The sequence below is a fragment of the Anarrhichthys ocellatus genome, unplaced genomic scaffold (genome assembly GCF_004355925.1).
Source record: "Anarrhichthys ocellatus isolate YVR2014 unplaced genomic scaffold, GSC_Weel_1.0 scaffold1, whole genome shotgun sequence".
NCBI classification, from domain to species: domain Eukaryota; kingdom Metazoa; phylum Chordata; class Actinopteri; order Perciformes; family Anarhichadidae; genus Anarrhichthys; species Anarrhichthys ocellatus.
Window position 1 is genome coordinate 17,038,336 of NW_022280031.1, and position 22,004 is coordinate 17,060,339.

The following is a 22,004-nucleotide window of genomic DNA, read 5'->3' on the forward strand; positions in this document are numbered from 1 at the left end:
TGTGTGTGTGTGTGTGTGTGTGTGTGTGTGAGAGAGAGAGAGAGTGACACTTGATGTTCTTGTGAGCCTCAGTTGAAGAGCTGTGAGTTTAGGTCACGGTATCCTGTTGGTTTTTTCCTCCATCTTTTAAAAGATGTTATTTTGGAGCAGGTCCGTTCTTTGCCGTCAGTGTTTGAGGACAGAAAGACGAGTGATTTGTTTGATTTGTTTCAGTCTGCTGGAAAACACCTGCTGTGGAGCTTAAGTTCAGTTTTCAGAAGTTTGAGCTTCATCCTTCAGTACCTCTTTAAAAACCAGTGAACTTTGAATTCTTAAGAATATTCAAACACTGGAATTGGAATGTGAAAAAAACTAAATAAATAAAACATTTATAACATAAAACTGCACAACCAAAGCCATAAATAAAATGGACTTTCGGGCCTCTGTTAACAAAAATGTGCAATGTCTGCATGATGCTACAGTCTTAATATTGTCTGTTAATAACTGTTCATTCTGACATGTTGACGAAAACGTTGTTGATGTTCTTATATAAACAAACGAAACATCGAGGTCAGCCAAACGATTGAGGTCTTGCGCAATGTGTTGACAACGTAAAAACGATGGTGGTCCCGTCCATATATAGTGTGATGAGTGGATAATGTAACCGTAGGCTGTGTTAATAGTGACAGACCTCTTGTCCATCAAACAGCTCTGTGAGCTCAGCCAAGCTCAAGTTCACGTCATGTGCCGGTTGTTTTTCTTTTGCTGGCTCCTGTTATTTTTACTGTAGTTTGATTGATTGATTTTTCCCCCACCTGCATTCCACGAGGACCCACCCTGCTGTGATTCTCATTGGCTGGCACTCGTTGGATTTTTGTTTCGCAGAATTTGTCGCATTTATTGCTAATGAACCAAATTCGTGCAAGGTTGGTAGGCTTAATGGTTTCAACTCAGATGTGGATGTTTTTATCAGGATGGCAGCTTTATTGTTTAGCGCTCTCGTATATAATTACAATGTCCTGAATTTGTGGAAATAAATGTATTTTACAATATTGAACGTTGTCTCTATGGATGATATAAATGACAGATCCGTTGCAGATTAATATTTAGATGTGGTGTCATAATTAAACTTATTGTTAACCATAATGTCGATATGGCACCCTGATTAACAAGGACATTTAGAAAATGGCACGTCATATCAAAAAGGTTGGCAGAAATTAAAGTGGAGAAATTAAAATGTTGACCTGATGATGGCGTTGGATAAAAGGTGACATCATCACCAAAGTAATACAATTGGATATGGAGCCTCCTGCTGTGTCGGTGCTGTTTTGAGTCTTTGAGTGACAGAACTGCTGCAGGCAGTCGTGATAAACAAGTCAACATTATGCAGAGCGATTGCTGCGGTGATGAATTAAAGCGTGACAGTTCGCTGGGACTGAATGAGTGTAGCAACACCAAATTGTTGGAAAGATTCAGTAGGATTGATGCAGTAAAGACGAGCGTGGTCTTGACAAAGTCCCACAGTGTGGCAGACGTTAGACTAAAGAGTGCTACATAATAAGAGCCTAATAGCTGGTGTGCATTGTAAATTAATTGATTTAAAATGGCCCCGGAAAAAACACTAAAATTCTACTAAAAATCGCATTGAAATGGCAATAAGTGCACTCTAGAACTAGCTGATATCTTACTATATGTGTACTTGTTTTATTCAAAGTGGCAGCCAGTGTTTCTGTGTAGTTTTTATTCATTCATTTGCAAAATATACTTCATGAAATTATGATTTAACAGCTCATAGAGACGTGTTAAAGAAGACTAGATAAGAGATAAAAAGGGTATTATATTTGATGAGACTGACGTTCTTCAGACGACATGTTTAGGAGGATGATCTCCTGCTGCATACTTTAAATTCTGCCTGAGTGTCGGCTAATGGACGGGCAGCAGAGCTCGAGGTGACGCAGTTCTGAAAACACTGAACTCAGCACATTGAAATCCGTCCTGTGATGGACGATGTCGCTCTGTGGAAGTTATTGGTCACGCTGAAGGAGAACCTTTATCTGCAGAGAACCTGTGCTGTTGATGGCAAATGTAGAAACAAACCTCCTTTTTTAGATGGTTGGCTTATTCTTTGAGGTGACTTTTATCCAATTCACTTAGCTAAGATCTGGCCTTGAGCTCAAAGCAGCAGTCACTAATAAAAGTACTTTTATTCTTCATCTTAATCTACGTCTTCCTCTTTAGATTCATATAAACTGCCAGGGTTTTATTACTTCACTTTACCGTCTGTAGTCGAATGGCTTTGATCTCCTTTGTGTTGCTTCTTTGTTGATTTGTTCCTCAAGTAGAAACCTAATATGACATAACAACCAGGATTAAGTTGCACCAGCTATTTGTTAATCCGTGACTGTTTGTGTGTAAAGTTTTCTAAATATGTAGAAACTACCAGCTATTATTATTATTATTATTATTATTATTATTATTATTTGCTGACTTTATGCGGGTAAATCTCCACTTTAGTCAACTTGTAATAAATAGATAAGGCTGAGATAGAAACAGCTGGGGCACCTGGATCCTAATCCAGATGAAATGATCACCACAGTAGGAATAGACGGGTGGTAGATTGGTTTGCTCTGCTGCTTCACACCAAGGAGGTCCTAGCTTTAAAGGTAGAAGTGGTCCACTGCTGACTTCCTGTGTTCCTGGTCCACCCAGCTGTCTGTGCTCTGGTTAACTAGATAGACTGGCAAAGGATCAACAAGTGTTGTTAAATGGTGGACAATGTGAAATATAAATCGTTATTCATTCATCAGCACACCGATGTTTGAAGTATTTTAATGTGACTGTCTTATGTTGCGTCTTTCGTCCCGTAGAATAATGATTTTAACGTACTAAACTTGTATTATGAGTTAACGAGAGAGGCTGTTGTGTCTTTAAAGTTGTTCCCTCTCCACCTCTCCTGCTGGTTGGCTGTTACACATTAACAGAGTCGGCTTATATATTTCTGCCCAGAGTCGAGTTTACCTTCATTCCTGAACTAAACAAACCTGTGTGACCGTGTGTTGCTTGAGGATACAACACCTTGAATAAATATCTCCACTAAACGGCCGAGGAGGTCATGTTCATGCGGGGCATAAACTAATAGTGGATTAGTTTCCTCTTAATGAGACTCAGCGTTGGTTTTCTGCCCTTATTTGTTAAAAACTACGTTCAAAACTTGATACATAACATGTGAACATATTAATGCACGTAACTAAACAGGACGGTCTGTGTTGTGTCATTTTAAACGGTGTCTGTGATGAAGAACTTATTTATATTGTAATGAATTTGTTCAGATATGTGATGTAAAAATAGACGTTTGATGACAAACGTTGTGTCAGCTGTTATTCGTAAAGCTGACTCCAGTGAAAGCGCCTCCTGCTGCTCTGTGTGAGTGACCTGTAACATCTCTCTTTAATTGCACTTTAAAGTACTTTACTTTCCTCGCTTAATGCTCGACTGACTGTTTGATGTTCAGACTCTTCCTCACTACAGCCTCAACGCGCCGCTTTAACACAGCTAATATCCACTGCAGTGTTCATCTGAGCCGTCAGCCTGAGGCGCGTTCACTCCGTGTGATTCTGTGCATTCACTGCAGCCTCTCTTTATGAGTCGGTCGTACACAGTAGGAGGGTACGAAAACATTGATACAATTCAGAGATATTAGGTTTTGTGATACAGTACAATTTCTCTAAAAATGCATTTGATTTTTAACTAATTACATTCAAAGATTCATGGCAGACCCCGGTTTAAATTCCACAAAAAGCTGCTTTTTTGTTTTTTTACTTGGAGTTTATGCTTATGGCGGCTTGGTCTTTACAGTTTTCTTTTTTTAAAATTCACAATATATTGTTGGTATGTTTGGGCGTTATTACCAAAGACTGTATTTAAGAATTGGACGTAGTCGTCGTTACGTCACCCGTTGGTTTGTGGACTGATGTTTTGAGTCCTCCAGTTTGGCATTTAGGTTGTTTTTTTGCAACCAGTGAACGTAAGTGACCACATTTGGACTGTGGAGGAGTGACGCTGAGGTAGCGACGCTGTATATGGCTCTATTAGCGACCTCCTTCAGGGCAACTGGCTAAATGGAGAGCAGAGTCGTTCTTCAATCAGAGGATTGGCGGTTCGATCCCCGGCTCCGCTAGTCGCATGTTGTGTGAAGACACTTAAAAATTGCTCCTGTAGCTGTGCCTACGGTGTATGAATGTGATAGAATCTGATAGGCAGGTGTGACATAGCACCAGCCATCAGCGTGTGAATGGGTGAATGATGACATGTAGTGTGAAAGTGCTTTGAGTGGTCGGAAAGACTAGAAAAGAGCTATACATGTACAGTCTATTTACCATTTAGACCTGTCAATCACTGTGTAGCCCCGCCCGGTCTGTTTGACTCTAAATGGACCATAATTTACTAAATGATTTTAAACCAAAGAAACATTCAGCAACATGAAGTAAACACTTCAATGGGCTGTGATGAGGTTTTTAATTAACGAGGAGCTACAAGTGTCACAAGACCTTCAAGAGATTCTTCTTCTGTCGCCGTGGTTACTCCATGTGTCCTCCCTCCTTGCTGTTTCTATGGTGACGACCATGTTTCCTCCTCTCTTCTCTCCTCCTCCAGTGTCATCCAGGCTCCGTTACCTCTACCTGTAGACAAGGTAAGAACAGACGTCGTCCTGTCCCGTGTGTGTGTGTTGGGTAGTTTGCACACACAAGTATTCTTTGCACGCACGCACACACACACACACACACACACACACAGTGGAGTAGTCAGATGATAGAGGAATGCAGGGATTGCTGCCAGTTTTAGCCGTCGCTCTACAGAAGTCATTCATCTGGTTGAGGGAGCAAAGTTTTTTTTTTTTTTTATTTATTTATTTATTTATTTATTTATTTATTTTTTGTGCTTTGTGTCTTTAAGACTATTTCAAGTTCAATCAAATAGCTTTTTTTGGGGTCTGTTACATTATACACATCTGCTCTTTATTTTTGTAATTATTATTTTGGGGTTTCATGATGCTGCTCACTAGTTTTGCATTAATTTGATGGAATAATGAGCTAATATCTGTCTATGTAGATGGAAACCTTCATTGCTATACAGCCATTTAAATCTCGGAGCAGACAGCAGCCTGATACACATCACAAGAGTCACGCACTCTGTAGTGTTCCTGCTGAAGTCTTCTTATCTCACTCACCAACATGAACACACGTCTTGTCGAGCACCGTATCGTGTTGAACGACCAGAGAAGCATTCATCAAGGAAAACAGACCCTTTAATGTCAGTTTGCAGGCTAGATGGCTAATTAGCTGAATAGCATGGAAACATGTATGCAATTCGTTTTTTAAAATATCTTGAGATATATTTTTATCGGATTCTTTAAACTCCCAAACATCGACATTAATATCTGCCTCAAAAATTCAAATGTGACACGTGTTATTATACAGTGAGTTGAGCCAATCAGCTCAAGTGTCGGCTTTCAGTGTATAAAGATGACTTCATCATACCACACTGGATTAAACCATATTGAGTCAATCAATACATGGCACACAGCACTGTACTATACTGTGCTACAGCGTCAGGCTAACTGTTGAAGTCCAGACTTTACTTTCACACACTGTCTGGACCGTGTTAGCGTTCTGTTAGCTGCCTCGCCCTGTTCTGTGTTTCCCTGCAACAGTGAGAACAACAGGGCCTCAGTGTAACCTGTCTGAGGAATGTAGGCTGATGGTGTGTGTGTGTGTGTGTATGCTCGTGTACATGTGTGTGTGTGCTCGTGTGTGTTAGGGAGGAGCTGTGATTCGATTTGAACCACTTTTCTAACATAATTAAGTGTCTTTAAGCAGGATCCTTTCGCCTCTCGGGTCTCAGAAACACACACACACTCTCTCTCTCACACACACACGCACGCGCGCACACACGTGCAGACTTAAGGTGTAAAGTACAGAGTCTGTGTGGTTTTTGGACAAGACCATGTGTCAGTGGGTCATGTTGCACCTGCTTTCCCTGCCATTAAGCCTTTTTTAAACATTTAAATCAAGCGAGGAATAGTTGAACATTTTTGAAAATACACTTGAACGTTCAGATGGACATCAATCTCTAGTCTCTGTTACGTACGGTACATAGCTTGTTAGCTTAGCTTAGCATAGAGACTGGAAATGGGGGGGGGGGGGGGGGGAAGTACAACAACGGATACCTCTGAATGTAAGAAAAACAATAAAACACAGGGTGTGGGGATGTGTTTCGGATATTATTTTAAGATGGACACATGGTTGGGGCTGATGGCTGCTGTGTAGGCGCGTGCATCTGGCTCACTGGTCCACCAGTTTGATCACTGGTTTTACTTTATACGTGAACCTGGAGATTCAGGGCTCATCCCCACAGTATTGTGAGGTATGCAAACACTGAATGAACTCCAGACTACTGTCGATATGTTACCGTGATCCGTGTGTGTTTATTTTCTAGGTTGCTGCCAACACTCCCAGTATGTATTCTCAGGAACTGTTCCAGCTCTCCCAGTATCTACAGGTAACACACTGACACCTACTGGTCGTTCTGTGGAACCACACTGACGATAACGAGGCACACGAGTCAGTTCATGTAACAACGGTTTTACTGTTGGATAGGATAAGAAGAGCAGGGCAGGAACCCTGCTTCATCTTTCTTTCATTGATGTCAACTGACCTCATTATATAACATGAAGCATCATCTGTTTTTCATCCATCCATAATTATATCATTAAAAATATAAAACCCCATCAGCAAGTCGGGTACATTACAGGAGAGCGGATCACACGAAATACCCAAAGATGATCAGTGAAGCACAGAAAAGATCTAAAGCTGATGAGTAGGTCTTCATTATTCCTGAAGGAAGTGCCTGGAACTCTTTCCTGAGTACTTATGTAACCTCTTTGATTAGTGAAGGACACGAACCCCACACAGCTGATATTCTCACATAGACACGGGGCCTCGTTACAGAAACTTCCTCAGTCTGGAATCTGTCTGATCTCAGTTTTAAGATGACATTTAGGATTTTTTATTTATTACAGAAACATGTTTCCTAACGATCTTATCTTAGGATGGGTATTTAGCATTACAGAACTGTCCGAACTAAAGGAGTTAGGAAGTTAGGATGGCATAGAAAACGTCTTAAATTCAGTTTCGCAGTCTTGATTTGTCAGACCATTTAAATATCCGCTAGTTAATGTAACCAGCTGACAGCGGTATGAAGAGATTAGCAGGTTGACCGATAGAAGTTAACTAATGCACACAGTTCGTATCATTTAAGGAAATCGTTATTAAGTGAATTGAAAATGAAAGCTTTTTTTTTTTTTTGTTGAATGTTTCCAGAAGAACATATTTATTTATATTACATTCTCTTAATTAATACAAACAACAATTATCACTATTTAATCATAGACTTGCTGCTAATCACACTACTGTCACTTTACCCAGAAATTCTGTCTCCATATGCTTTTTTACGCACCTATTTATTTATTTATTTAGCTATTTATTTATCTCTACCATATCTGTCAACCAAACCTCTCTTGGGATCAATCAAAATGTATCTCATTTTATATATTAAGGTAAATAACCATTGTTCTTATGTGAGTCATTGATTATCCTCCCTCCCTACCTCCCTCCCTCCCTACCTACCTCCCTACCTACCTCTCTCTACCAGGAGGCCTTACACAGAGAGCAGATGTTGGAGCAGAAGCTAGCCACTCTGCAGCGTCTGTTAGCCAACACTCAGGAGGCCTCAGAGAGCAGCTGGCAGGTAAGAAATACCACCATCATACTTTAAACCTGAATGTCACGACACATCCTCTTAGTTGTGACTCAGCATTTTTTACTCCTGACAGTTGAGCCTTCGGTCAGTTTATCTGTTTGCTAATGTAATGGAAGTTATAGCAACTGTGTACATGTGTCCTGTTGTCACACAGACATCATGTATATTAAATGCGATATTTAATATCAATAAATCTACATTTACAGTATGTTGTGACAGTATTGTACTAGTGATATACTTGGTTTTACTGTACTGCTGTGACCAAGTCATATGGAAATTACATGTTGCAACTTGTGAATACAATTTATCGAAAAACTAAAGTGTTTTTTACAACTTTGAATTAAGTTTTCAGTGATAAAGTGTGTTTAAAGCAAACAAGAATGCCTGACATCTGTACAAATGTATCGTGTAAAGTAGGGCTGCAAGATGATGGAAAAAACTGACTTGCCATATTTTTCTGTGAGGGAATTATGACCTAAGCTTGCACTCACACTTGTGTGTGTCCGTCCTCACCAGGCTCTGATTGATGAAGACCGTCTGCTCTCCAGACTGGAGGTGATGGGCAGTCAGCTACAGGCTCACTCGAAGGTAATAATGTACCTTTATGATAGAAATAACTCCTGCAATAAATGGATCAAAATGAAATCAACATTTTCATCCACTTTTATAAAACCATAACTTCTCTGACAGTCCCAGACGGAGGAAGGGATCCGTAAGGAGCTCCTGGCTCTACAGGAGGACAAACACAACTACGAGACGACGGCGAAGGAGTCTCTGAGGAGAGTCCTGCAGGAGAAGATCGAGGTGGTCAGGAAGCTGTCGGAGGTGGAGGTAAGACACACACTCATGTTCATACTAAATGACCACGCTATGAGGGTGAATTTGTCATTTTGAAGTACGTGGCTCATTGTTTATATATACATTTTATTTTGTGGTTTCTTGCAGCGCTCGCTCAGCAACACGGAGGACGAGTGCACCCACCTGAAGGAGATGTCTGAGAGAGGCCAGGAGGAGCTGAGGGAGCTCGCCAACAAGTACAACGCCGCCGTGAACGAGATCAAAGAGCTCACGGACAAAATTAAGGTACCCACACAGACACTGCAGTGTAGGTGTGTGATGCTACTGTAACATCCAACTAGTTATTTTAACTATATTTTATAGACTATATTAAGTATTTGTTATTGATACCAGCTGATTGTAAACCAATCGTTTGTAAAACATCTATAAACCTTACATCGATGGACCAGATTTTTGTAGCACTTTGTTAGTGATTAATAAAGGTTTGTAAGTCTTTTATAAATATTATTTGGATGGTTATTATTAAGTGACAACTGATGATGATGATGATGATACCTTGTTAAATGGTTAATGTAATTAACTATAATAATTACATGATAATATAATAATAAATTAATTATAAGTAATTATTTAGATAGTTGATATTCGTCAGTGGTTAATAATTGGTTTTTGGTCCATCTATCTAAATATAATATTTTGTATTACTTTTCTCTCTCTCTGTTTACCCATTCTTATATTTCTGTCCATTTCTCCTTCTTTCTGACTCTTGACTTCCACCCTTCCTTCTATCTCCCTCCCTCCTCTCCCTCCTCCAGGAGGCGGAGGACAGGCAGGAGGAGCTGACCCAGCGGGGAGCGAAGGAGAAGAGGGAGTTGGAGCTGCGGATCGAGGAGATGGAGGAGAAGGAGCAGGTTCTCCAGGCTCGCATCGAAGCTCTGCAGGCCGACAACGACTTCACCAACGAGAGGCTCGTCGCCCTGCAGGGTACACACACACACACACACACACACTAACATTTAACAAGCTGACACACTGCACCCTGCAAACCAATCACTTTAACTTTAACACGGTGAGCGGGTCAGAACAGGCCTTTGACCAATCATGGGGCTCCGCTGGGACTTCCTGTCAGTCAACGCTTCTCTCTGCTGTTGTTGTTGTTGTTGTTGTTGTTTACAGTGCGGTTAGAACAGCTGCAAGAGAAAAGTATTAAAGAAAACAACAGCCTGGGTGAGTTCTCATGTCTCTGGTCTGCTCCGCTGTTCATCTCTCTGTTGCTGCAAACTTCACTTCCTCATCCTGCACTAATAATGCATGACAACATCCTGTATGGTGTCCACATCACTTCCTGTTTGCTCGCCGGTCTTTTTTTTTTCGTTCATCTGTCTCTGTTGTCTGTCACAGTGGAAGTCTGGCTCTTCTTCTTCTTCTTCTTCTTCTGTTTCGGTCTCTTGACTCCGGCCCTCAGGGGTCCTCTGGTGGTTTACGGGGACGTGTGACGTCGATTCGCGCTGAAGTCGAGATATTTCTCTGATGTTCGGTCTACGTAAACCCTCGGTACACTTCTGTCAAGATCTTGAAGCTTTCAGAGACACTCAGCTGTCACTTTGTTCTAGATTTACATTCAGAAACTTCAAAGTCACCGTGGTAGCAGGTCTGTTACTGTTAATACATCATCAGTCCTCCCTAAATACAGACATTCAAATGTTGAAAACACAATAAATAACGGTTTCACTTTGGATTTAGAATTACAAGCTTTATTCGCGTGCATGCACACTCTTGTAAATAATACTATTAAAATAATCTAAACAAATGTATACTAGGGCCCACCAATAGGTTGATTCCCATATTTATAAATAGTTCAAAAATATAATCAATAATAATATTTGAAATAAACATGTAGCATAAGGAAACATTTTTGATGAGGAGCCCTCGGATTTATTAGTGAATCACAACCAGGATATCGAAATAAGAATATGTCGCTCATACCAATATGTAGGCCTGTCTTTTGGCAAAGTGCGGTTTGGTTAAAGGCAGAATGAGAAGGATTTGTCTGTTTTGTAAATGCAACATTCAAAGTTGGCCCCTCCTCCTCGGCTCAACGAGGATTCAAACATGTGATCTTTTTAATAAAACGTGCCAGAGGAGGCCGGTTGTCTCGGGGACACGGTGGCTCTCTGTGGAACCGGAGCGGGGCTTGTTGGGGGTTTCTGGGTTATCTGGGTCGATTCAATGGGTACAAAACTGTCCACTGCTTTGGTTATTCTTCTTCTTCTTCTGGGGAAAAAGAGCTTCTGGTCACTGATTGACTTCTTGGGTGTTGAATGACGACACTGAACATGAATGCTGGAGGTGATGGCTGCTCACTGATCACTCTTCCTCACTAGCCACTTTGTGAAGGAACCTGCCGTCATTTGAAAAGTTCCGACAAACTTGTGCATATATATATATATATATATATATATATATCTCTGAATCTGATCTGGTCACATGACAGATGTCGACATTGTCTCCCACGGACCAGTCGAGGACAAACGGAGCTGGCAGACACCTGAGAGCCAGGAGGAAGACGAGGATGATGATACAGACACCGATGATGGTGCATTTGGTGGAGATGAAGATATTGATGGTAGTCTGTTTGATTATCATAATAGTAGACATCTTAATATGATATATATATATATATATATATATATATATATACACACACACAGTATATACAGGTGCTGGTCATATAATTAGAATATCAAAAAGTTGATTTATTTCACTAATTCCATTCAAAAAGTGAAACTTGTCTATTATATTCATTCATTACACACAGACTGATATATTTCAAATGTTTATTTCTTTTAATTTTGATGATTATAACTGACAACTAAGGAAAATCCCAAATTCAGTATCTCAGAAAATTAGAATATTGTGAAAAGGTTCAATATTGAAGACACCTGGTGCCACACTCTAATCAGCTAATTAACTCAAAACACCTGCAAAGGCCTTTAAATGGTCTCAGTCTAGTTCTGTAGGCTACACAATCATGGGGAAGACTGCTGACTTGACAGTTGCCCAAAAGACGACCATTGACACCTTGCACAAGGAGGGCAAGACACAAAAGGTCATTGCAAAAGAGGCTGGCTGTTCACAGAGCTCTGTGTCCAAGCACATTAATAGAGAGGCGAAGGGAAGGAAAAGATGTGGTAGAAAAAAGTGTACAAGCAATAGGGATAACCGCACCCTGGAGAGGATTGTGAAACAAAACCCATTCAAAAATGTGGGGGAGATTCAGAAAGAGTGGACTGCAGCTGGAGTCAGTGCTTCAAGAACCACTACGCACAGACGTATGCAAGACATGGGTTTCAGCTGTCGTATTCCTTGTGTCAAGCCACTCTTGAACAACAGACAGCGTCAGAAGCGTCCCGCCTGGGCTAAAGACAAAAAGGACTGGACTGCTGCTGAGTGGTCCAAAGTTATGTTCTCTGATGAAAGTAAATTTTGCATTTCCTTTGGAAATCAGGGTCCCAGAGTCTGGAGGAGAGACACACAATCCACGTTGCTTGAGGTCCAGTGTAAAGTTTTCACAGTCAGTGATGGTTTGGGGTGCCATGTCATCTGCTGGTGTTGGTCCACTGTGTTTTCTGAGGTCCAAGGTCAACGCAGCCGTATACCAGGAAGTTTTAGAGCACTTCATGCTTCCTGCTGCTGACCAACTTTATGGAGATGCAGATTTCATTTTCCAACAGGACTTGGCACCTGCACACAGTGCCAAAGCAACCAGTACCTGGTTTAAGGACCATGGTATCCCTGTTCTTAATTGGCCAGCAAACTCGCCTGACCTTAACCCCACAGAAAATCTATGGGGTATTGTGAAGAGGATGATGCGAAATGCCAGACCCAACAATGCAGAAGAGCTGAAGGCCACTATCAGAGCAACCTGGGCTCTCATAACACCTGAGCAGTGTCACAGACTGATCGACTCCATGCCATGCCGCATTGCTGCAGTAATTCAGGCAAAAGGAGCCCCAAATAAGTATTGAGTGCTGTACATGCTCATACTTTTCATGTTCATACTTTTCAGTTGGCCAAGATTTCTAAAAATCCTTTCTTTGTATTGGTCTTAAGTAATATTCTAATTTTCTGAGATACTGAATTTGGGATTTTCTTTAGTTGTCAGTTATAATCATCAAAATTAAAAGAAATAAACATTTGAAATATCTGCTGTCGCCCCCTAAAAGTACACACAAACAGATCTATGTGGGTCTCTGAGGGGGGTTAACTTTTGATCCAGGGAAATATTGTTCTAGCCTCATTTTAAGTTCACACTCAACAGACATGACATGATGTTCCTGGGTCTTTTAGAGTTATGTTACTGTTCTTTACAATGTGTCGTCTTTGCTTAGATTTTGTCTTCGTAAAAGTCCTTCTCATTTTCTGCGTAGATAACGTCGGCTTACTGAACTCCAGTGAGTCTGTGTTGTTGTCGTTCGGTACATTGTCTGTGCCAGTTGAGGAGAAACTTTTAAGGTCACATCTTGAGTTTCCATTCTGATTCTGGAGTTGAGAGTTCATGCTTCGCTGCAGAAACTCCTCCTGAATAATGCGATGACTGGATTTTTCCATGAAGTCGTAGTTGAGCTGGTTGAATTCCACATGTTGATCTGTAAAGTCAGAGACCGTCTGTCTTCCTGTCTGTCTGTCCACATCCTGTCTGCTGTTACAGTGTTGTGGTATCTGTCCAGAAACACTGTTATTCCTGCCATGGCTTTGATTTTCTGCCCCGCCCGTTTGTTTCTCAAGCATCGATCTGTCCGTGAAGTTATTGATCTCTTTGTTACTCGATAGTTCCTTCATGCTTTCTACCCGCTTGTGTCTTTTCATCATTTCTGTCTTCGGCTCTCTCTGCTGCATCTCGTCCTCTTCTAATACAGAGTTGGGTATTGAAAGGAACAGGTTTGTTTAAATTTAAATTCTGCTCATCGATTCTTCTGCTCTTCAATATAGAACATAGCTGGCTATACATGCATCAACATGTGTGTTTTGACCAGATCAAGTGCTGGTTAGTCGTGAAACTACGGAAGCCCTGAGAGGCAAGTGAGAGAACAAAGTTCTGGTGACCCATTTTCAAAGTCTGATCTAAATGATTTATTTCTCCAGTCTTAAGTACAAATGGGAAAAAAGCTTTAGTCTGAACAATTTTCTAGGTTACTTCATTTTACTTCCATTTTTGAAACTTTTCAGAGTTTCTTTTTCTTTCATCTGTGAAAATATTCTTTTTGTCCGGATCAAGAAGTGTTTGTTGTTGTAATACTCATTTAGACCACAAGAGGCAGAAGTGCCCGTCATGTTCTAAACAGGATGAAAAGCCTTATTTTGTCCTTCATTGATTCATTTTCTTCCAGGTGAGCTTAACATTTGTCCATGCACTCAAAACACGAGGTACGTGTGTATATATAGTAACTTCATTTCAGCCTCTTGTGGCTGAAAAACAGCTGAAAAAACAGTAACTTCAAACATGATCCTGGCAAAAACAAATGTTCACCTGTTAGTCAAAAACACAGGAGCGAAAACATCGTAGAAAACAGACCAGATTTTTATTTTTAGCCTCCAAACATTCTGAAACGATTAGATTCAGTTAGATGTTGCATCGATGAGCAGAATCAATCGAATCTGAAATAAATACCCGAGTCCTCTCCTGATCGTCCTCTTAGTAATGTCAGCGCTCTGTTTTTCTATCAGACAACTGTCATGTTAACAACAGCGGAGGAGACTCGACTAGAATCCAACAGTTGATTGAGTGTCCGCGTGAGTACAATCACACATTCCTACTGTGTGCTCACACACACACACACACACACACACACACACACACACTCCCATTGCTGCTAGGACAAGTCAAAAAAAGAAAGGCATGTTGCATCAAAATGATAAAATATTAAGTCAAACGTTTCCTTTCTCAGTCAAAATGATCAGATAAATCAAAATGTTTAACCTTTTCATCATTTACTAATGTGATATTAAAGCTATAGTTTGTATCTTAGGTCATATTTACTCAAATTGTCACTAAGTCCTGAGCTCATAAGATAGATAATCGTAATAGTTACTCTGCCTCCTTGTAAGAACCAATCAGAGCAGAGGAGTCTCTGACGTAGCTGTCAATCACTGCTGTTGAAGCCCGTGAACTACAATCAGATCAAATATGAATCTGTGGCAGCTGTCAATCACTGTGATTGGCAGTGATTGACGGCTGCTTCAGAGACTCTGATTGGTTGTTTTTCATCGGACACGGTGGAATCCTGCAAACGTCATGAGGACTAAAGGGAGCCCCAGGAACCAGATTATCTGTCTCGTATACTACGATCAGGACATAGCGACAGTTTGAGCGCATAACATATAATTTAAGACTTTTACTTATTTCATGACACAAACATGTCTTTTCTCATAATTATGTTTTAATAAGTAATTATTTTGTCTTAGTATCTCAGCATTTACGTGATTATTTTTATTTACATGCCTAACATTTCTTTTCCTGGTGCTTCTCCACTTATATAATATATATTTATATATATTTATATTTATATATTTATATATATTTATATTTATATATATTTATATATATACACACACACACACACACACACACACACTACATATCCTCCAGAGGAGCGCATGATGTGGATCTGTTACTGTTAAACTTCAAATTGACCCAGATGTCATTTTGACATCTTGGCAGAACTCGTTTCTTTTCCAGATGTTTTTTCTTCCATTTTAAGATCCATCCGAGTAAATCTGGTGACTGTGTAAAGAAAGTCATAGCCGACATCTTTGACTTGAGTTGTACAGATAAGCATATCATAAGATAGTTGTTGTATTATACATAAAGCCAAAGTGTTTCCGCTTACCTCCCACCTAGGATCCATCCATGCAGATAGTTTGTTTCATTTGTGCAGGTTTTAAGACCTCAACACAATAGACTCGAATATGTTTATTTGTGTTGCTGAAAGCATCCAAAAGTTAAACTTAAAAATCTGGAGAGCGATATCTCTATCCAGAGAAACGATGTCCCCGTTATTCAGAATAATCACAGACATCACTGTCTACAAAAATCTGAACGGTGTCGTATTCGGTGGTTTATCGTGAGTAACCAGGAGAGAATACGCTGAGGGCAACATAATATTTGTTGTTGTTGATTTGAGTGAAGGGACCTTCTAAACAAACCAACTTGTACAACGTGAACATGTTCTTAGATATTTGATTTCTTTGTGTGTGTATCTGTGTCTCGCTGCTGTCTGAACGGTCTTGCTGCAGCTCTCTGAACTTGTCCGGTAGTTGCAGGTTTATCTGGTGCTCTGGTGGTTGTTTTGTGGTTTGTTTTGGTTCTGTAGCTCCGGTCGACCGGTCGGTCCTCAGCTTCTCTTCTTCTTTAGCAGATCTTCCCATCTTTAGTTTCTGCATGCTGACTTTGTAGCTCTTCACTGGATTAGTTCGCTAACCTCCTGGTTTCTCTCTCCTCGTGTTGCTGTTGTGAGAGAAGTAGTTTAGCAGCTATTCTAATGGACGGCTTAAATACCTGAAGGAGTTATTAAAGTGTCAAGTTTGTGGAAACTTCCCTTGATTGCCTACATTTTTACCAGCTCTTTTCTTTGTTTGCAGCTGGCAGAGACGTTTGCTGCTCTAATGACTGTTATTACTGTGGTGCAACACACACACAGAAGAAACTAATTCTCCTCTTTGTGACTAGGAATCATAACTAGTGCAGAGCGTTTGCATTTGGATGTATCGAGTTGTGGATTTATGTTTATCGTGGGAGCAGCTGATAACAGCACAGCCAAGTCTAGGCATCAGTTTTAATGGGCTAGACTTGGTTAAAAAGTTGAAACAAGATTTATAGAACATCTGTCAATGACTTTGTTTTAACATGTAGTGGGTTTTATTATCCAAGTGAGATTCCATAGAGGTGATGATGCTTTGTTTACTTCCATCTTTAATCTGGAATAGTCTTTATTTGACATGTTTCAGACAATAACCCTCTCCAGAGTAACTATACAACATAACTGTACTACAAACTAATTTATTCTGTGTACAGTGGTGTCCACAGTTCATGTACTTATCCATGTAATACTGCAGCGTGTCATTTTAATATTTACAACACAATACTGTCTCGGCTAACACAGATTCCTTTGATGTATAATGTCTGAAGATGAGCACAACCTCACTTATCTGACCAACCTCAGAAGCAAAAGTGAAACTTTATTTCACTGAGATTCTACACTTAACATCTGGACTAACCAGCCACCGATCCAGCTGTTACCTCACCCCGAGTCAGTGTAAATGATTAACAGGGTGTTCAGTTGGCCTATTGAACGTTTGCAGAGTTTGGGATTGATCAAATAACCATATAACCAATTTAAACTGATTGATTCACTGATTCTCTGTTTTCTTATTCTCTCCCTGCAGCGGTCAAACAGCTGAAGGAGACTGTGAGTTCTTCAATCCACAAATTGGCCAACTTTGCCGGTAAGAGCTCAGCTGAACTTCAAGTAAAAAGTATCAATTAAGTCCTGGAGCAGTTGAGTCGGTGAACGAACACCAGATATCAGAGAGAAAACAAACTGAACTTGATGAAGCAGACTCCGGCTATGAACCGAGAATTCATCCCCTGTGTTTATATGTATGTGTTTGTAGAAGTGATGGACGCTCACCTACAGAACAACCAGACCACAGAAGACGATGACATCTTGGCCAGCCCTGACCGACTAAAAGGTAGAGGACACACACACACACACACACACACACACACGGTTTTGAATGAAAGGGTAGATTTTCACTGTTGGCATCACCGCTGCAACACCAAACGGCTTCATCGTACAGCGCAGCTTCAGAGTTTCGTAGCTTCATGTAGCTGTAGCTGCAACGTTAACACAAACTATACATCCAGCTCTACCCTCTACGGGTCCCAGCTGCTATAAATCTACCAATATCATGTGTTGTAACCATGTTTTCATTGTGTGATGTGTTCAGTGATGACTGGCTTTTTGTGAAGTCACAAAGGATAAAATTGCTGACAGGAACACATCCTACTACAGTGACCTCTGTCTCTCGCTGTTGTGAGAGACCTGACTGTTTGTCATCCACACACAAAGCTCAGGCTCATCAGCAGCCACAATACATTTCCTCTGGACACATGGAACCCCCAACCTACATGTGTGTGTGTGTGTGTGTGTGTGTGTGTGTCCACAGGCAATCCGATGGATGCCAAAGAGTCAGACATGTCAGACACTCTGAGTCCCAGCAAAGACCGCAGCAGTGACGACACGTCAGGTCAGTACAAACGCACACAATGATTCATGTTGGAACCAGAAGTATTTCACTTCAGTTTGTGAATCTGTCGTTCCCTCACGTCTCATCCATCTGTATTTGTATTAATAGTGTTGAAGTCTGTATGAGTGTATGAATTCATCATGGAATAAGTAACCTGAATAATATATTTAAATTTATTTTCTAATATGGTTATTGATAATTCAGAGTAGGACATGAATTGTCTCTGTGGGACCAGTCAACACCAGCTGAAATTAAAACACTTATGTGTCTGTTAAAAAGATAGATAGATAGATAGATCGATCTATGTGTATATGTGTGTGTGTATATGTGTGTGTATATATATATATATATATATATATATATCATATCTGTTTTGTGTTGGTTTACCTTGTGGCTATTTTAAAAAGCATTCCAAGTGTTTTTTCTATTCCATTTTGAATTAATTTGCCATGAGAAACATAAATAAGTGTGTGTGTGTGTGTGTGTGTTTCAGACGGCAACATGGACGACCAGGAGCTGATCGAACCACAGAACAGAGTAGCTCTGCTCAAAGGTAACCATGGCAGCTCATCTCTGCTTTGTAGTGCTCTGTGCTGCAGCAACAGACCATCAACTCAACAGACATCATTCAGTCATACACTCAACTGTCCACTAGGGGGAGCTCTTCGCTTGTGTTGGCTGCAATTCCTTTTTTTTTTTTTCATAAAGAAAATGTATAAATGTTGACTTACTGTGTGTGTGTGTGTAGCTGAGTTGCATCGGGCCGGTCTAGAGCCTGGAGACACGGAGCAGGTCATCCACCACCTCCACAGAGAGCTTCTGGACGCCCAGGAATTAGCCAACACCGGCAAGCAGAGATGTCAGGACCTACAAGGTAACAGTTTAAAATCATCCACTAGATTTAACTCAGATGTGCTGTGACTTCATCCCAGCTCCAACCAGGGTCCACAGATTCTTGTTGTGAGGACATTTAATTAAAACAATATTGCTCTCATTGTACGTCACATGACGTCATGCCAGATTAAGATGGTGACCACATGACTGTTTGTCTGTAGCTCTGCTGGAGGAGGAGAGGAGGAGTAACTCTCAGCAGACTGAAGAGTCGACCAAACAGATCCAGTACCTGCAGAGTAAGTGAATACACACACACACACACACACACACACACACACACACACACACACACAGAGTATACTACACGCCTGTATACATGATCACCTTACTCCCATCTAACTTCTCTTTGTGTGTGTGTGTGTGTGTGTGTGTTTAGCTCAGCTTGGGAAGCTACAAGCCGACATGGAGGCACTGAGAGAGCAGAGGGAGAGCACCATCTGCACCACCAGAGAGGAGCTCTACTGCGCCCAGGAGGAGGTACCCCTCCATGTCATTCTGCCTTCTACTCCTCTGATTCCTCACTCTGACTTCTCCTCCTGACACCCTTGTTATTACCTCTGATGCCTCTTTGACTCCTTCCCATCCAATTCCTCCTGACAGGTCCCCAACTCCTCTGAACTCCTCTCTTGACTCCCTTTTTACTCCTTCCTCGCTCCTCCCAACTCCCCTCTGACTCCTCACAGCCCCATCTTACGCTCCTCTTATGTTCACAGTAGGAGCAGAAAAAGAGCAGCTCATCTTTGATTTGTAGCAACAATGTCGGGCGTCCGTTTGTAGCTTTATGTCACCATTGAAAATAACTTGTAGCTCATTGCTTTGCCGGAAAAAAAAAAAGTGAAGCCAATGTAGAAGTGTCTTAAACTTGCATTCTCTCTAGTGTCCATCAGGGGGCGACTCCTCTGGTTGTATAGAAGTCTGAGAGAAAATGACTCTCCTTCTCTCGATTTATTACCTCAGTAAACATGAGTTTATGGTCTCAATCTCTAGTTTCAAGTCTTCTTCAATACAGCATGATGTTCATTTGGTAAATTATGGTCCATTTAGAGTCAAATAGACCATAAAGCAGGGTATGATTTGGGGCATAAAACTCAGACCCCTTCTTGTCCAGAACAGACTTCCTGTCTGTCGGTTTACAGTAAATCTCAGTCACGTGACGTCACTGATTGTGTTTGTTGCTGTCAGATCCTCGTCCTGCGTCACGCCATGGAGACGGCCACAGCGGAGCGGGAGCGGGAGATCGCCGCCCTGCAGGCCGACCTGGGCGTCGTGCGGTCCGAGCTGGAGCAATGGAGGGACACGGCCGCCAAGTACGAGAGCGAGATCAGCCGGCTGCAGGAGTCCTTCACGCAGCAGCAACAGCAGCGGAGCACCGCCAACCAGCTGCAGGGTGAGAAGAGGGTCTACTGTTTTAGTTTGTTTGAATCAACATCAACAACATGTCGGTTTTAATTGTAACTATACTTCCTCTTCCTCTCCTTCAGCGGAGTGCGTTATGTTGCAGCAGCGATGTGTGTGTTTGCAGCAGGACTGTGACGGTCTGAGAGGTGAACGGAAATCTCTAACGGACAGACTGCACGGCCTGGAGAATGAGCTGAGCAGGTACACACACACACACACACTTTACATGACACCTTATGTTTTCAGGGGTTACCTTCGTTGACACTTTCAGGTGAAGAAAAGACGTCTCGTGCAACTGAGATGGATGTGAAATTGTAGCTTTTGTCTTGCTTTGTTTTTAGTTTGTGAACACATCTTCATACATGCACAGGTCAAAAACACAGACCATTAAAACATCTGTCCAAGATGGTGAAAGAGATCATGGAGATATTAAACAATCGTGACATCACACAGCAATGTTTGTACTTCATGTCTTGGAAACTCTTCTCTGACACGAACCACAAGTGAACAAAATGGCCCCGAAAATATCAGAATCAGTTTAATCCCAGTACTTCTTTCATGAATTTAACACATTTGTATGTTTGGTTTTAAGCAAGCTGTACCTTGAGAATAGTGAAATCCAAACTATTACTTTTTAACTCTTGTAAGTAGCCAAAAAAATAATAATACAACCATGAAGGAAGTTTATTCATAAGCTGAACTCAAGCTGACAGAATTTAAAAGATTTATTCGCTGTAAAACTTTTGTACTGTAATAAATATTTTTTAGTTGATAAAAAACAGAATTTAATATACTAAACGTTGTATTGAGAAGTACCCAAACATCTTAAATGAGTGTAAAAGGTGAGGATCGACCCAGAACATGGACGTTTAAACTGGACCTAAAGTCTGTGTGACAGCCGTGATCGAGTTTAGGAATTCTGACCTCAGCACAGCTGACAGGAACGCCGCCCAAGTCCAACGGTCCTGACAGGTTCAGAGTTTAGATTCAGCACTAAAAGACAAACTGAGGACGAGATGGACTGAAGGAAACCTGGTGTCCAGCTGATTCAGGCAGAACGGGACGAGAGGGCGACAGCTGACTGACTGAACCAGAGCAGTCAGCAGCTTTTTTTATCCGCAGCTGTGTTTAGCTTCCAATAAACTGCCGGTGCCGCTGGCAGCTCTTCTCATTAAATATCTGACACGCACCACTCGGGTTAAACTGCAGATGTCTGCTGTCTCATCCCTCCTGTACGACCACAACCTAAACGTCTTATGTTGGAGTCTTGCCTCATTCAGCTACATGCAAAACATGCAAATGCTCTTAAATAAACTGTTAAGTATTAGTAGTATTATTATGGATGCACCTCACCTAAAATACAGTCCACCTGCCCAAATGTTAGAAGTGTTTACAGTTTTATGAAATGTAACTTTAACCTTCAGGGGGAAAATAGCAGAGGGTTGTTAATCACACACCAAACTGTTGATGTCACCATGTAACATCTAAATAGATCACAAGAGGTGATCAATGTACATTTGCTTCCAGGTGATAAATCAGGTCAGCACGTTGCAATGTTTGCTAAAACACTGTGTGTGTGTGCGTGTGCGTGTGTGTGTGTGTGCGTGTGTAGCACCAGGGAGCAGAGTCTGGTCCTCAGCAGCAGTCTGGAGTCTCTGGAGAAGAGGGAGGAGGATCTGCAAGACAAACTGGGTTCTTTGGAGAATCAACACCTGCAGGACGCAAGCAAGCTGAAGAGCCAGCTGGACCAGGCCCAGGCCCACACACACACACTGCAGAGAGAGGTACACACACACACTGCAGAGAGA

At 41.3% G+C, this 22,004-nt stretch overlaps 1 protein-coding gene across 1 annotated transcript in view; it reads left to right on the forward strand.

Annotated features, from left to right (window-relative positions):
• Nucleotides 1–22,004, forward strand: part of slmapa (sarcolemma associated protein a) — a 56,925-nt gene that overhangs the window by 23,041 nt on the left and 11,880 nt on the right. The window contains exons 4-23 of the mRNA XM_031849768.1: nucleotides 4,633–4,669; nucleotides 6,475–6,537; nucleotides 7,690–7,785; nucleotides 8,314–8,385; nucleotides 8,488–8,628; nucleotides 8,743–8,880; nucleotides 9,411–9,579; nucleotides 9,772–9,822; nucleotides 11,090–11,221; nucleotides 14,323–14,388; nucleotides 17,041–17,100; nucleotides 17,269–17,346; nucleotides 17,824–17,904; nucleotides 18,398–18,457; nucleotides 18,653–18,778; nucleotides 18,960–19,034; nucleotides 19,175–19,275; nucleotides 19,981–20,185; nucleotides 20,280–20,397; nucleotides 21,809–22,004. Of these exons, the coding sequence (XP_031705628.1) occupies nucleotides 4,633–4,669; nucleotides 6,475–6,537; nucleotides 7,690–7,785; nucleotides 8,314–8,385; nucleotides 8,488–8,628; nucleotides 8,743–8,880; nucleotides 9,411–9,579; nucleotides 9,772–9,822; nucleotides 11,090–11,221; nucleotides 14,323–14,388; nucleotides 17,041–17,100; nucleotides 17,269–17,346; nucleotides 17,824–17,904; nucleotides 18,398–18,457; nucleotides 18,653–18,778; nucleotides 18,960–19,034; nucleotides 19,175–19,275; nucleotides 19,981–20,185; nucleotides 20,280–20,397; nucleotides 21,809–22,004 (2,065 nt within the window). The remainder of the gene's footprint in view (nucleotides 1–4,632; nucleotides 4,670–6,474; nucleotides 6,538–7,689; nucleotides 7,786–8,313; nucleotides 8,386–8,487; nucleotides 8,629–8,742; nucleotides 8,881–9,410; nucleotides 9,580–9,771; nucleotides 9,823–11,089; nucleotides 11,222–14,322; nucleotides 14,389–17,040; nucleotides 17,101–17,268; nucleotides 17,347–17,823; nucleotides 17,905–18,397; nucleotides 18,458–18,652; nucleotides 18,779–18,959; nucleotides 19,035–19,174; nucleotides 19,276–19,980; nucleotides 20,186–20,279; nucleotides 20,398–21,808) is intronic.